This window comes from Daldinia vernicosa, assembly GCF_022497035.1.
Source record: "Daldinia vernicosa strain CBS 139.73 unplaced genomic scaffold F5Y00scaffold_8, whole genome shotgun sequence".
Lineage (NCBI taxonomy): Eukaryota > Fungi > Ascomycota > Sordariomycetes > Xylariales > Hypoxylaceae > Daldinia > Daldinia vernicosa.
In genome coordinates this window covers 462,095-474,909 of record NW_025953924.1, presented here as the reverse complement: position 1 = coordinate 474,909, position 12,815 = coordinate 462,095, and the positions used below count along the sequence as shown (strand labels likewise).

The window sequence follows — 12,815 nt, the reverse complement described above, 5'->3', positions numbered from 1 at the left end:
TAGCTCTGCCTCCCTACAACAAATATCAAGTAAGTCGCGAGCATGAGGCTCGCAGTCCATATCAGCACCAGCAACCATAGAGCTTTTGCTGTTACCGCGATCTCGCTCGCCGCGAGTATGAGCTTATGGATTACCTACGTCCTGATATTTTGAAATATCGGACTATGATACTCTGGCAACCAAGATAATCAAAAAGGAAGGAAAGGGATCTTCTAATGCTACTGACTACCTAGGTAAGTACCTCTATTTATATACAAATCGGTATATGTCATGGATAACAAATAAGAAAACCGCTGGGCGTCTATCTCTACGAATAGGGGGAGAGGTTGTTACGGACTCACTCACTTGCATGCGATAGAACAACACATCTAAATAGTCGCTGATCTGGAAAGGCTTGTATGCCACAACACCAGATGCGCCATCAGTCTTCGCCTGTGTAGGACTTCCTAAGGCCTCTGCGTGTAACCATCATAGACATCCGAGATTGGTATCTGATAATGCGATGCGCCAATAGATTGAACATTGGTCCCACAACATGTTCAGTTACCTACCAATAGAGTATGAGACATGATGGGTTTGACTCACCTTATCCGCTGGGCGCTAACATCCTACCTACTGCTTAGGAATACACATACGCGATCGTAAAGCTACCTATACACATTGCCCGCAGATTAGGCCATTGGCGGGCATGGCCCGCGGATGGACATGTTGGATCTTACTTACCTAAGTAACATCCCCCTATTATTCGCCCCAAGACATTATTTATTCATAATAACAATTGCTCACCTAAAAAACACCAAAGCCATGTCACAATAAACGGAACCAGAATGGTAATGGTCATCAAGATCTTAAATTTTATGATTTATCTAGTATCCGAGGATGTCGCTAAGGCGGTCTCGTCTCCCCTTAGCCTCATCCCCGTTGCTCAAGCGAATGCTATAATGCCTCCATCCGTGGTTGATCATGCAGCCGAAACCCCGTCCCATTTTAGCCGGGACCTAGTGTACATGATTCTATCAAAAAGGAAGAGAACAAAAAATCGCTCTCGGAGAGAAGGAAGAAAGAAGTGAATAGAAAAGAAGAGCAAGATGCTAATATGTACAGTTGAAGTAATCCCGTGCCCCTAGCCTTGAGATGAAAGGTTATGTGCTAGGTAAATTTCGGAGCTGTCTCAGCAGTCCGATTTAAATCTGAGCAGCGCGGCGAACGCGGTCTCGTCGGACACGGCCGATCTGGAAGGTGTTGCTGATGCCGGGAGTGCACTTAGTGCCCGAGGCCATAGGGATGGCCGCGCTCCACTGGCCGGAAGCGCATCGCTGGAACGAAGCGCCATCCGCCGAGCAAGCCCATGCACCCTCGTTGGTGCAAGCACCAGACTGAGCACCAGCACCGGCACCGGCGCCACCGGTAGAGGTAGGAGCCTTAGCGCTGGTAGTGGGAGTGCCAGCAGGGGATGATGCCGCGGGAGGCGCAGCAACAACTGAGGAAGAAGCACCGGCACCAGTTCCTGCGCTCGAAGAGGGAACAACTACCGTAGCCAGAGTCGAGGAAGCAGGAGTAGCACTTGCGCTTCCGGAAGGAGGCACAGTCAGGAAAACACCACCAGTACTAGAAAGAGTTAGTTCATCGATCGGAATGAGAATTTGTGTAGGATATTGAGGTACATACATTGTGGGCTGGGCAGCAGCAGAGCTGGACTGGGCAGCAGCGGAGGTAGTAGCGGGAGTGCTTGCGGCGGCCGATGAGCTGGAACCAGCACCGGAGCCAGAGCCGGAACCGGAACCGGAGCCACCTTCGGGAGCATCGGCACCAGTGGCACACAAGATTGCCGGGCCGGGATTGGTAGACGTGTTCTCAACGTCTGGGCCGGGCTCGGGGTAAACAGTGTCGACGCCTTCCTTGGTGCAGTATTCACCGTCCAGGTTCGCCGTGAACATTTGGGGGCGGCTAGAAAAGGCAGTGTCGCGCTTCATGTTCGGCATGGGAAGTTCGCGCTTTGCGGCACCACTCTTGATGGTGACGATGGCGCAAGACATGTAGAATTCTCGGTTACCAGTGTTGTTGACCCAAGTCCAGGCGAAAACGACGTCATCGCCCTCAGGAGCATCGGCGGGCATGTCGAAGTTGAAAGTACCACCCGAGGCGGTAGGGCAGTTACCAATGAAGGACTTGATAACGGTGAATGTGCTGCCCTTGTCGTAGGACAGAGAGAGCTGACAGCTACCACCGTTGTGGTAGGCACCTCCCTCGACGCTCATCGAGTACGAGCCACCGGGAGCGTAGGTCTTGACGGAAGCACCCTCGGCAGTACCGATCAACTTGAGATAACCCTTGCAAGGGTATTGCTCCTTGGTGATGGGAGAAGTGATAGAGTAGTCGATGTTCGGGTCCTTGGAGTTGGGGTTACCCTTGTATGCCAATGGGGGAGGGTCCTTCATGTTCATGTGAGCCGTGGCTGTACCAGCAGCCAGGGCGGCAATGAGAAAAGATCGAATCTGCATCTTGGCTGTTCTTGTGATTTGGTATTCTTTTTATGTTTCGGCTTTCCTCTTCAAGAGAAAAGAATAAGGAGTGTTGTTTGCCGGTTGGCACGTGGTAGATTTCAAGATCTAATTCAAAGTTCCGTCGAAGAGAGCGTTGGCAGGGTAAATTGCCAATGGATCTCGGTGGTTAATAAAGATTGTATCGACACGTTCGATATTCCAAAGGAAGGTCGTAAACAAAGAATTGGACAAGTTTGCGATTTGTCTCTAGGACTTTGTTTATGAACAAGGGACGACGATGTGGACCGAGATCTACCGTGCCAGATGACCGTAGAACAATGAACCGATGTAATGGAAAAATAGTAGGAAACCACCTGGGAGTTCCTAAATGACCAGCAGATCAAATTGGGTTGTTTGAAGGAAAGTGGGGGGAGACGAGAAAGATCTTGTACTTCTCCGATGATGCGGATGAGTTGTGGTGAGAGGAAAGCAGTGTGATGCCCGGGTGCCGACGAACATCTTTATATTCATAGACACATGTTAGGAGGTGTGGCGGTTGCTTGCAAGTGGCAACGTCACATCCAGAATCGACAAGACAAGAGAACCGAGACCCTGTCGTGCAGCACGATTCGTGCTGGTAAGATGCACTCCCCATGATGGCTGGCTTAGCCCGGGTCTCCTTCTCCTGGTTTCCCGCCCTCGTTCGGCTGACAATCTATGTCTTAGTTGGAAGAACCCCTGAATCGTGAATTCGGGTGGACATGGGTGGACATGGGTGGGCCCCGCCATATCCACATAGTCGCCTACCTACCTGTCTAGATGAGGTCGCCCAGGCCGGGAATCAACAGGCGCGCACTTATTGTACATACTGCATACAGCTCCTATCGCATGGCTGACGGAGGAAGCCAAGCAGCCGCTGAAGTGGAGTGGTTATGCTTGGATCTTCACGAGGCAGATCCACAGATTCTTTGAAAGAAATAAAGTAGGTGGTTATCCAATGGGTGGTCTACAGTCAGCCATTCCATCGAGACTGGATTGGAAGAGAGCAGATCTTCAAACAATGCAAAACACACTTCTTTATTTCCTTCTCTCGCACATGCCTACCTAGGGAATAAGCTCCCAATGGTAGGATTTGGGATGACACCAGATGTTACGGGGATAAGCATAATTGGAGGTATTGGAGATCATTGGTCGTAATTGGTGGTATTGTAAAGAATGGGAGGTGATGAAGCGCAGTTGATTGCCGGTGCGCCGCAGCGGTAAAAGCTGAAAGTGGGTGGTGGGCTGAAGGAACCTACACCAATCAGCCCAATCTGGTACCTGAATCGGTGAAACGTCTAACCTGGACTAGCTAGTCAGTGGCTGCAGTGCGAGCGACGATCGACCACTTATTAAACTTTGTATATGCAGTAACTACCTACCTACCTCCTTCGGAATTACCTCCTTGGGAACCCAGCCTAACCCTCACTAGCCTCCTTAGCCACAGTCGTCAGCTTCGGTCCAGGCACAGCACCTTCACAAGCTTTTCTTGTCTCTCTTTGGTCGTGTTTGGTGACGCTTGTTTCTAGTCCCGCCTGCCACCTCTAAGCATTTTTCGATCCCTGGAAACCCCCCCTTGATTTTCCTTCGTCGCACTCAAATAGAATGCACTACCTAACATGTATTATTCCTCCAACTAGACTACACCAAACTAAACTACCTACCCGCAATGGCAAATGTTTATATAGTATAGGAGTATAATGTGGATAAAGTGTTTCCTTATATACCAGATCGGAAACGCCGAATTATCTTGACTCCTAACGTGGCCCCAATAGCAATAAGTTGATTTATTGTGTGGATTGAGAATAGAATGACGAGCAGCGGCACATTGACTCGATACTGAGATGTGCTTAATTACTCATTATCGTTCTTAATGAGATGTCCGTAGTAAAGCCGGCTTTGATTTTTCACGGCTCGGCTGATGGCAGGATGGGTAACGTGGTCATAGGCTACGGATTGGAAAGTCCGGGAATGCTAGTTTACTAAAGTCAGGGGAAAAGATCTCCTATTGGATGAGATGGCTAGTCAGGTAGCGTAGTGTAGATCTTCAGCGATCACATCACCGCGCGCACGCGCACACAAAAAAAAAAGAAGAAACATCCCACCAACCTAGTGTATGTACCTAACGGAATATTACCTCCTGGCATTGGAGCTTTTACGTGCATATGTACTTGAGTATATGTAGACAAGAATAACCTGATGGACATGACTCGTCTGTTTATCCCCAGACCCAATTGCCAAAAAAAAAAAAAAAAAAAAAAAAAAAAAAAGGGGGTCTCGTCTTCTCGGTGCTTCTTTTCCTAGGTTGCACTTACGTAGGCCGGATCTTGAAACGACTAAATTGGTTGACTGGCCCTCCTTTTTCTCCTAACCCCTGCACAAAAGATCTTAAACAAACCTAATTGAGGGAGCCCATGGCCGCATATGATTGGTTCAAAAGTTGAAACACTGAAACATCTTTTAAAATGGGTCCGTCGCCAACCGACCTCGTTCCAGTTCGCATTGAGCGTCATGTCCATTCCGTCCCCTCATATATAGCACCTACCCCTAGTACCCCCCCATAATAGTATCCTAACGCTATTTTTTATAGAAAAATTCCCGGGGACAACTCTCCGCATACGGCAGGTCCAAAGTCAGCCTTGTCTGTTTCAATGCTTTATTTATCACCTAACTCGCTTCATCAGGAGCAGAAGCATGAATCGTAATTAGAGAATCCCTTGGAAGTAAGAGCAAAACGTTCTACGTAGATAAAAAAAAAAAAAAAAAAGAAGAAGAAAAAAAAATCCTATGTTACAGCAGTTTCTTAGTTTCTTGCCTCTCTAAGTATATATCAAGTAGATCTGCATCCTCTCTAAACCCATTTTATTAGTCTCCTGACTCTCCTCTAGGCACTCTTAATGAATCCTTCATTGCCACGCGCTCTTAGGTTTCAAACGCATGATCGTGAAATAGCACTGCCCTTCACCTTCGCCTCATACTTATATCATGAGTCGTGACGTTCTGCCGAAGACGGTGGATAGGTCGGAATCTCCGAGCAGCGATAAGTTGAAGTAAAATATCCAGTATACATCTAGCACTTAGCATTTACGTAAAGAGCTATTAAGGCAAGGCGCCTATTCAACATATTGCTCTCTACGTAAATTGATAGCGCCGGCATTCCCGGTATTTGAAGAAGACGTCGCCGCTCTTCTCATCACTGTACGTTAGGCTACTTTGACTACCTAAGGTATCAGCTGGAGAGCATCGATGAGATGCGAATCTGGTTCATTGAGTTGATTTCCGTCTTACTAAACCAGCATTTATCACAAGTCCATATAAGCCATGTCCAGATAAGTTAATATTGCCATATTACTATCTAGGTATGCAGCCAACACGATCAACTTATAATTAGTGTAAACACTATTTTTATTGTTATCTGCGAGATCGATACTACGATATGGCTGTCTCTCATTCGCATTCCTGAGGACTTTTCAATAACTCGGGTGAAGCTATTGTCACTTGGACCGGCAATCCCGCAAACAACCTCTCCTCATGCTTGGCTGACGCTGGCCCTTAACAATTGGTAGTAAGTATATCGGACCACGACGCTAATGTAGACGCAACCGCTGCGATCAAGCCAGAGCTACAGCCAGATAAAGCTACTTGATTCCTTCCTCCTCCTCGACACGTAGAAGCTCAAGCTGCTTCGCCTCATGCACCACCGACCGCCTGCTCCAACACTTCCTCATCCTGGTCGATGCCTTCCCAAGCCTGTCGTTGCTTAGGCAAATAAACGTTTGAAAGACATATCCTACGAGGCCAAGGTGCCTAAGGGCCACGTCATAGAAGATGTCGACACGTGCATATTGGTTTGAGATTTAGTAGGATATGTGTAGTTAGCGACTGTCTTGTGCGACCGATCCTCGTAACAAAATATATTGCCGCTACGTCTTCACCCAACTGAAGGGGTTGAAAGAGATGAAGACCGGATCGAGGTCGCAAGTCCGATAACGCTATATGTCCATGCAAAGGCGACGATAGAATCGACGAACGCAGGTGGCCGATACCAATGCCATGTTGAATGAAGAAATAGATATGCGCTGGAGCGCGGCGCTGGTTAAGTTCTTAGGGAGCAGTTTCTAAAGCTCCCTTCACTTGGCTTCGTCAGGGCCTTCGGAAGATCGCCCCTGAGGCCCAGACGGAATCGTGTGGCCACCTTGAGGACCTTGATGTTGGTTGTGACCTTGATAGTTCTTGAAGTTGTTACTTCCATTGCGATGCGGGGGCCCATATTGATGCATTTGCTGCGGGCTTGTACCGAATTGTTGCGGGCCAGGATTACTATATCCTCGCATAGAATTCACTATCCCTCGTATGTTAGCTGGCTTCTTGCGCTGGTCGGGCTGCCATATATGCCACTTACTCTGTCCTTGCTGCTGCGGCACAAATGTTGCTGGCTGTTGATACTGCACACTGGGACTCATATTATAGATTGGCTGTCCCTGCTGTGATCCCTGGTGGACCATCAGAGGGGCTGCAGGCCGCCCTGGACTGGGATAGCCATTGACACCAGGCATTGGTTGGGGCGGTGTTGCGCCGGGAGGCATAAACTGCAGATGGCCGGTACCAGGGTAAGGTTGCATCTGTGGCGGACCGGCGACCATTGGCTGTGGCACGAACTGGGGCTGCATCATCATCGGAGCACCCATCGCTCCTGGCTGCTGAGGGACGTATTGTGGCGAATTGGAGAAGCTGCGGTTGAACTGATTCATCGGTGGCGCTCCGGGACCGATAAACGAGGGCATCATGTGTTGGTTATAGGGTATCTGGGCTGCCGAGTTCATGTTGGGTGGGTATACGAGCGGTACCTGGCTCATTCTTGGGGATGAGTAGGACTGCGACGAGTTTGAGTGCATCATTCTATGATCGTCTGCTCCATTGAACGGTGCATGAGGGACAGGACCGTGCTGATTACCATGCATTTGAACCGGAGGGACGTGAGGCGAGTGTCGTGGTGCAGCGGAGTGCGCGGGGTTCTGCATGTGTAGGGGCAGTTGATGGTGATGGGCCATCTGCGGCAGGAGATGCGGGGGGTTCGGAGTAGGCTGCGTGTTGAACGGCTGTCGTTCAAAATATTCATCAAACGTCAAGCGCATTGTCGAATCCGGCTTCTCATCGTCAGTCGCGGAGCGCCAGGTTGGCTGAGTATCGTAAGAGGGGCGAAGCCCATCGTTTTCATTCCAGTTCTTGTTCTCCGGGGGCTGGATTGTCTTCACAAAAGACAATATAGCACACTTCTTGGGGTCGACCGCCTTTCTCTTCTTAGTTACAACGACCAGCGTAGTATGAGTACTGGCGGTGCTGATCTGCGCATCGGTTGCATGATTAATGGCCGAACGGGGGCTTGAGCCTGCGCTGGGGTGTCCGCCGTTCGGGTTGAAAGCCGGCGCAAACGCATTAGGTCGAAACTCGTGACTGTGCGGATTCAACTTCGGGCCTATATGAGCACCGATACGACGGCCGAAGGAAGGATCGGTCGTACTGGCGGGGCCAGTCGGAGGCAGCCGGCCGTCCTGGCCTTGTGCTTTTTGCACTTCTCGAATGCGTCCAGCCAAGCCGCCCTGGCGGCCAGTTTGTTGGATGTGCTGAGGTCCCGAGCGATTCCCTTGGTAAGGGTATGTTGGGGGAATAAAGCTCTGGCGGTTACCTCCGTGACGCGGAGCTGCTGCTGGGGCTGCACTTGGGGGGTTTGCGGATGGACGGCCGGCTCTACTATCAGGAGGCGCTTGAGAAGTTGCAGGGGCCTGGGTCTCCTTTGGAGTGGCTCCCTTCTTCTCTTTTGCGGCGGCTTCTTCAGCCTTTCTTTTAGCGACTTCAGCCGCGTCTCGCTTAGCCTTTTCTTGGATCTCCCGTTGCTTCGCCGGATCCTTAGCAATGATCGATATTAAATCCATAGGGACAGGAGTCGGTAGCTTGAAATTGTCGGCAAATTTCTTTAGCTCGGTTAATTTCACCTCCTTGTCGGCTTTTGCCTTGTTGCTTCGGACCTTCTCAGCATTTATACGCTGCAGGTTAGCAAATGTTTTGAACTCCTTGAGAACGTCCCGCTCGACAGTCGAAGTCGCACTAGGCGCGACGCCCTGGCCATCTTTCGACTGAGGGGAGATAGTTCGGCTAGTAGCAGCGGACGGTCGTAGTTGAGTGGCGTTCTGGCTTGTTGGTTTGCTTTCTGTAGGTTTTTGTTGCGCCTCAACCTTACTATCCGGTTTAGGCTCTGTGGCTTTAGCAGCAGGAGACACCGAAGGCACTTCGGCCTTAGGGCTAGGGCGGAGCTTGTTATCATCCTGTTTCGGGAGAGCAGGCTGGTTCTTTTGTGCCTTCAGCTGCGAAGATATGATGGCTGGGTCGACTGGTGCGCCCTTCACAGTCGACGCGGCGGTTGGTGCTCGTCTTGCCGGGGGGGTATACTTGTTCTCTCGGCTATTAGGCAAAGGAGGAAAATCCTGTCGCTTAACACCGCTATACCTATTCCCGAGTTAGCCGGAATCTGGTGATATGTATAACATAATCTGACTTACTTCTCTTCTTCGTTACCACCTACATCGTCACCTCCAGCATGATCCATAACTCTCTCTTCGGCCACATGAGCTGTGGCGGCAGCGCTTCGCTCGATCTCCCTGGCCTTCTTTTCCGCAGCAGCTACCCTCTCCTTGTACTGTGGGTGGCTTTTATCAATGGCGGTGGTGTAAATATTTTCGTCATATGTAGTTTTGATACCAAATTGGCGCTCGTTAACAGCAAACTGATCCCAGGGAGCATCGCCACTGGATTTCTCCAAGCTCAAGTCGAGCCCGTCCGAGTTGCTTGGCCCAACCCATGGCTGCAAGGGTCGCTCACGGCCCGGGCGAGAGGAGGAAATAGCACTGTCGGTTCGGAAGTTGCCCTGCGAGTTGATCGTCGAGCCTACACCATTGTTAGCGCCATATGTGATAATAGTAGTTAACTAGTAGGATATACCATTATGTTTAACATCGCCTTTAGCCGAGTTCCCCCCCATAACTCTAGTATCCGACATATCCTTCTTCTGAAAGGACATGGAAGGATATTCTCTCTTGCTAATTCCGTTCGTCGACTCGCCCGAACTTTTCTTCTGCTGCACCATTCTCAGGGAACAGATGAGAGCGGTCAAGTGTCAGAAGATACTTTCGAATTCGACACACTTGACGAAGGTAATCTAAACCCTTCCGCCCTGCACCGGATGGATAGTTAGTTAACGAAAGGAGAGCCGAGGTAAGGTGAGCAAGCTTGAGGGTATTATGGTATTGTAGTATTGTGTTTGTGGTGCAATTGGCGGATTTAGAGGTAGATGGGAAGGTTGCGGTTCGGGAACAGCTAGCGCGGATCTGAGGGAAGGAGGTGGAGGTGACGCGAATCCAAGCCCGACGTATGACAAGAAGCTCGACGTCGCAAGAAAGTTAAGCTAACAACTCACTTGCTCGAAGGAATCGAATGAAGCTTTGCTTGTCTTGCTAAGACAAACTTTGCTTAGTTGGGATTTGGGATTCGGGGTGGTCGAGGTAGTTGTGGTGACAGTGCTGCTTCTGGCCGATATCCAGACCTTCTGCCAAGTAGCAGTTTGACTGTAGATAAAAACGGCTGGACGTCAGCGCATTAGAAACAAGAGGGTAATAGAAAGAGCGCAAAGGTGGGAAGTGTGTCGAAATGCGGAAAAACTATGAGCAGCTTGCTGCCACGAGGGAATGATTGCGAATAAGACAAAGAGGTGAATGGTCTAGAGTGTCGAAGCAGCAGAAGAAAAAAAAAAGGTTGCTTTGTTGACAAGGCCAACTGCAGAAGGGATTGGGAGACTGGAAGTAACCGGTAAAAAAAAAAAAGTGGTCAAGGTCGCTGGCTCGTTCGCTCTTCTCACACATCAATCCAGTCCTGTTCTGTGTTCCTCACTGGCAGTCTGGGCAGCACACAGCTTCGTCAAAAAAGGGCAGGGCAGTGCGGTGCGGACCAGCAGCTGGCCACGGATGCCCATGCAACTTTAGGTACCTAAAACTAAAATAATAGATATAGTGCTTTGGTGCTGGGTGCTGGGGTTGCTGGGGTTGCTGGGCAATACTTTTTTTGGTAGTGCTGTGCTTGTGCTGTGCTGTGCTGTACTGGGTTGTGTTGTGCTTTGCTTTGCTTTGCTGGGCTCGGCTTGGTCAAGTACCTACTGAGTACTGCAGAGAAAAGGTCTGTTGTCTCACCTCGGGCTAATTGGTCAACTACTAACTGTTCTCCCTTCGGCAACCCCCAGCTCGGTGCTGTAATATGACCTCGTCGCAGAGGACGCTGCTTCTTGCTCTGGTCTATAGAGCGACGGTTAGTCAAGTTGGAGAAGGAGTTGATGGGAAAGTGGAGGTTGTGGTGGTTAGTGGTTAAGGTGTCGAGGCCAACGAGTTACATAGCGTTTTCTGTGGGTACTTTGGAATACAGGTACTAACAGATTGGCTGTTGTGGTGGTGGGCCAAGGGTCGAGATGTGGGAGACTGCGAGACTGCGAGACTTGGGACCTCTTTCCTTTTGATAGTTGATAGGTGTAGATGGTCCGAGCGTCTTTTCTGGCAGCGGGAGGCGAGGCCTTATTGGCAAGACCTTAATTGGATAGGTAAGTTTAGGTAAGTTTAGAAAGGTGGTCTGACTGGCGCAACTTGCAGGTACGATCGGATAGGAGAGTTAGGTGAGAGTTAGAGTTAGGTAAGCTGGTAAGGTAAAAAGAGGATTTTGGAGTTTGCACTGTATAATTCTGAATGATTAGGGGTACAATTAGCACATTTTAGACTTTTTGTTTAGTGGTGTTTGACGCTGTGGGTTGACGTGGAGACAGTGCTATCATACCGTATGAGGTAAGTAAATTGAAGAAGAGAATGGGTTTTATGTCTTACAACTGAATAAGTTAAGCTTTAACTATTATGACTTGAATATGAATGGTTATTTTTAACCAATAGGATATCTTTAGAAAGGGTGAATGCAAAAAAGATGTGGAATGTCGTCGTTTAAGGTATCCAATAATTATATACATGCAGATATTCCCCTCCAGCCCCTCCTACATCTCCTACATACTGCTAAGGGGTACCTAGGGATGGGGTCCAAGAAGTGCCAGTGGTTACACCGGTCAACACTCATTCGGAGACCAGTCGATTCATATACACAAATGTACAATTTGCGTGATCAGTTTGCGTGATACATTTGTTGTAACATACATTAGGTACCTTATATTCATACATCTTGCAGACTTAAAGCTAAGTGATTTGGCAGTACTGTGATTCCCTAGCAAGTAACTCAGTTTTGAGGCCATGAACATGACACTAGGGTTGGCAATAGCTAGCGCCCGAAAGACCATTCTAACATTCTAACAATTATCATATATAATATGGGAACCTGGTTAAGATCATGATCATGATATTGAAACCTAGAATATACAAATGTTATTGGTTACATCTACTATCCAGTGTAGATAACCCATGTTAGAGGTGCATTAGATGTTGGCCAAAGCTATTGATAATGGCGGCAAAGTTCATTCTGCCCAACATTTTAATTTGGCATTGCCCTTTTATATCAGTAGGTAAATGCTACATATGAGGCCAGCTTTCAAGGCCAGGCTGAATCTAATGCTTTTCGAGGACAACCTGCCAACTAGGTTAGGTACGTAATATTCATCCCTAATGAACATCATCGTCATCGAACACCGATCCCTAGAATGCCAAGATCAACGGTCTATACCTACCTAACCTAAGGCAGATAACTATGCTTACCTAGGTATTTTAGCCAGGTACGTCACTTTCAAATACGTTGCGTGCCTCTTCTAGGTATCCCATTAGGTACATGTCAGGTTCATAATTAGGCCGTAATATAAGGCAACACATTGGGCGCACATGAGCCTCTAACTCGAGGCGAAGAGTGTATATTCAAATGTTTCACAGAGCCTCGTTTGTAACAACCTTAAGGTAAGAAGCATCTTATTTACCTATGTGGGCATGCCTTTTGAAACCTACCTACCTATGTATTCCATGCCTTTACATAGCCCCTCGATTGCATGGTAGTTGGAGCCGATTGGAGTTCTTAGGGCTCTTAGGGCTGCAGAAGGCGTGGGTGAATAACGCCCATGGGGCGAGCCAAACCAATAAATTGTAACCAAAGGTTAACTTGCTTCAGGTCGAAAGAGACATTTGTAGTATATGTGTGAACAATCCCAAAAGCCTTATATTATTATTATTTATAATAGTTGTTGGCCATAAGGCCGCTACTCATTGGTTATTCGTC

At 48.7% G+C, this 12,815-nt stretch overlaps 2 protein-coding genes across 2 annotated transcripts; both read right to left on the bottom strand.

The window, feature by feature from the left end:
• Window positions 1–1,127: 1,127 nt before the first annotated feature.
• F5Y00DRAFT_205712 (uncharacterized protein) lies at window positions 1,128–2,692 on the bottom strand. The gene is made up of 2 exons (XM_048005432.1): window positions 1,669–2,692; window positions 1,128–1,608 (listed from the first exon to the last, which is right to left on the bottom strand). The coding sequence occupies exons 1-2, from the start codon at window positions 2,499–2,501 to the stop codon at window positions 1,185–1,187; spliced, it is 1,257 nt and encodes a 418-aa protein (XP_047867967.1). The 5' UTR covers window positions 2,502–2,692; the 3' UTR covers window positions 1,128–1,184.
• Window positions 2,693–6,652: 3,960 nt separating this feature from the next.
• On the bottom strand, window positions 6,653–9,663 carry F5Y00DRAFT_258994 (uncharacterized protein; the record flags this gene model as incomplete). The annotated part of the gene is made up of 4 exons (XM_048010802.1): window positions 6,653–6,864; window positions 6,925–9,026; window positions 9,080–9,464; window positions 9,519–9,663. 4 exons carry the CDS (start codon window positions 9,661–9,663, stop codon window positions 6,653–6,655), a joined length of 2,844 nt encoding a protein of 947 aa, XP_047867966.1.
• Window positions 9,664–12,815: the final 3,152 nt, after the last annotated feature.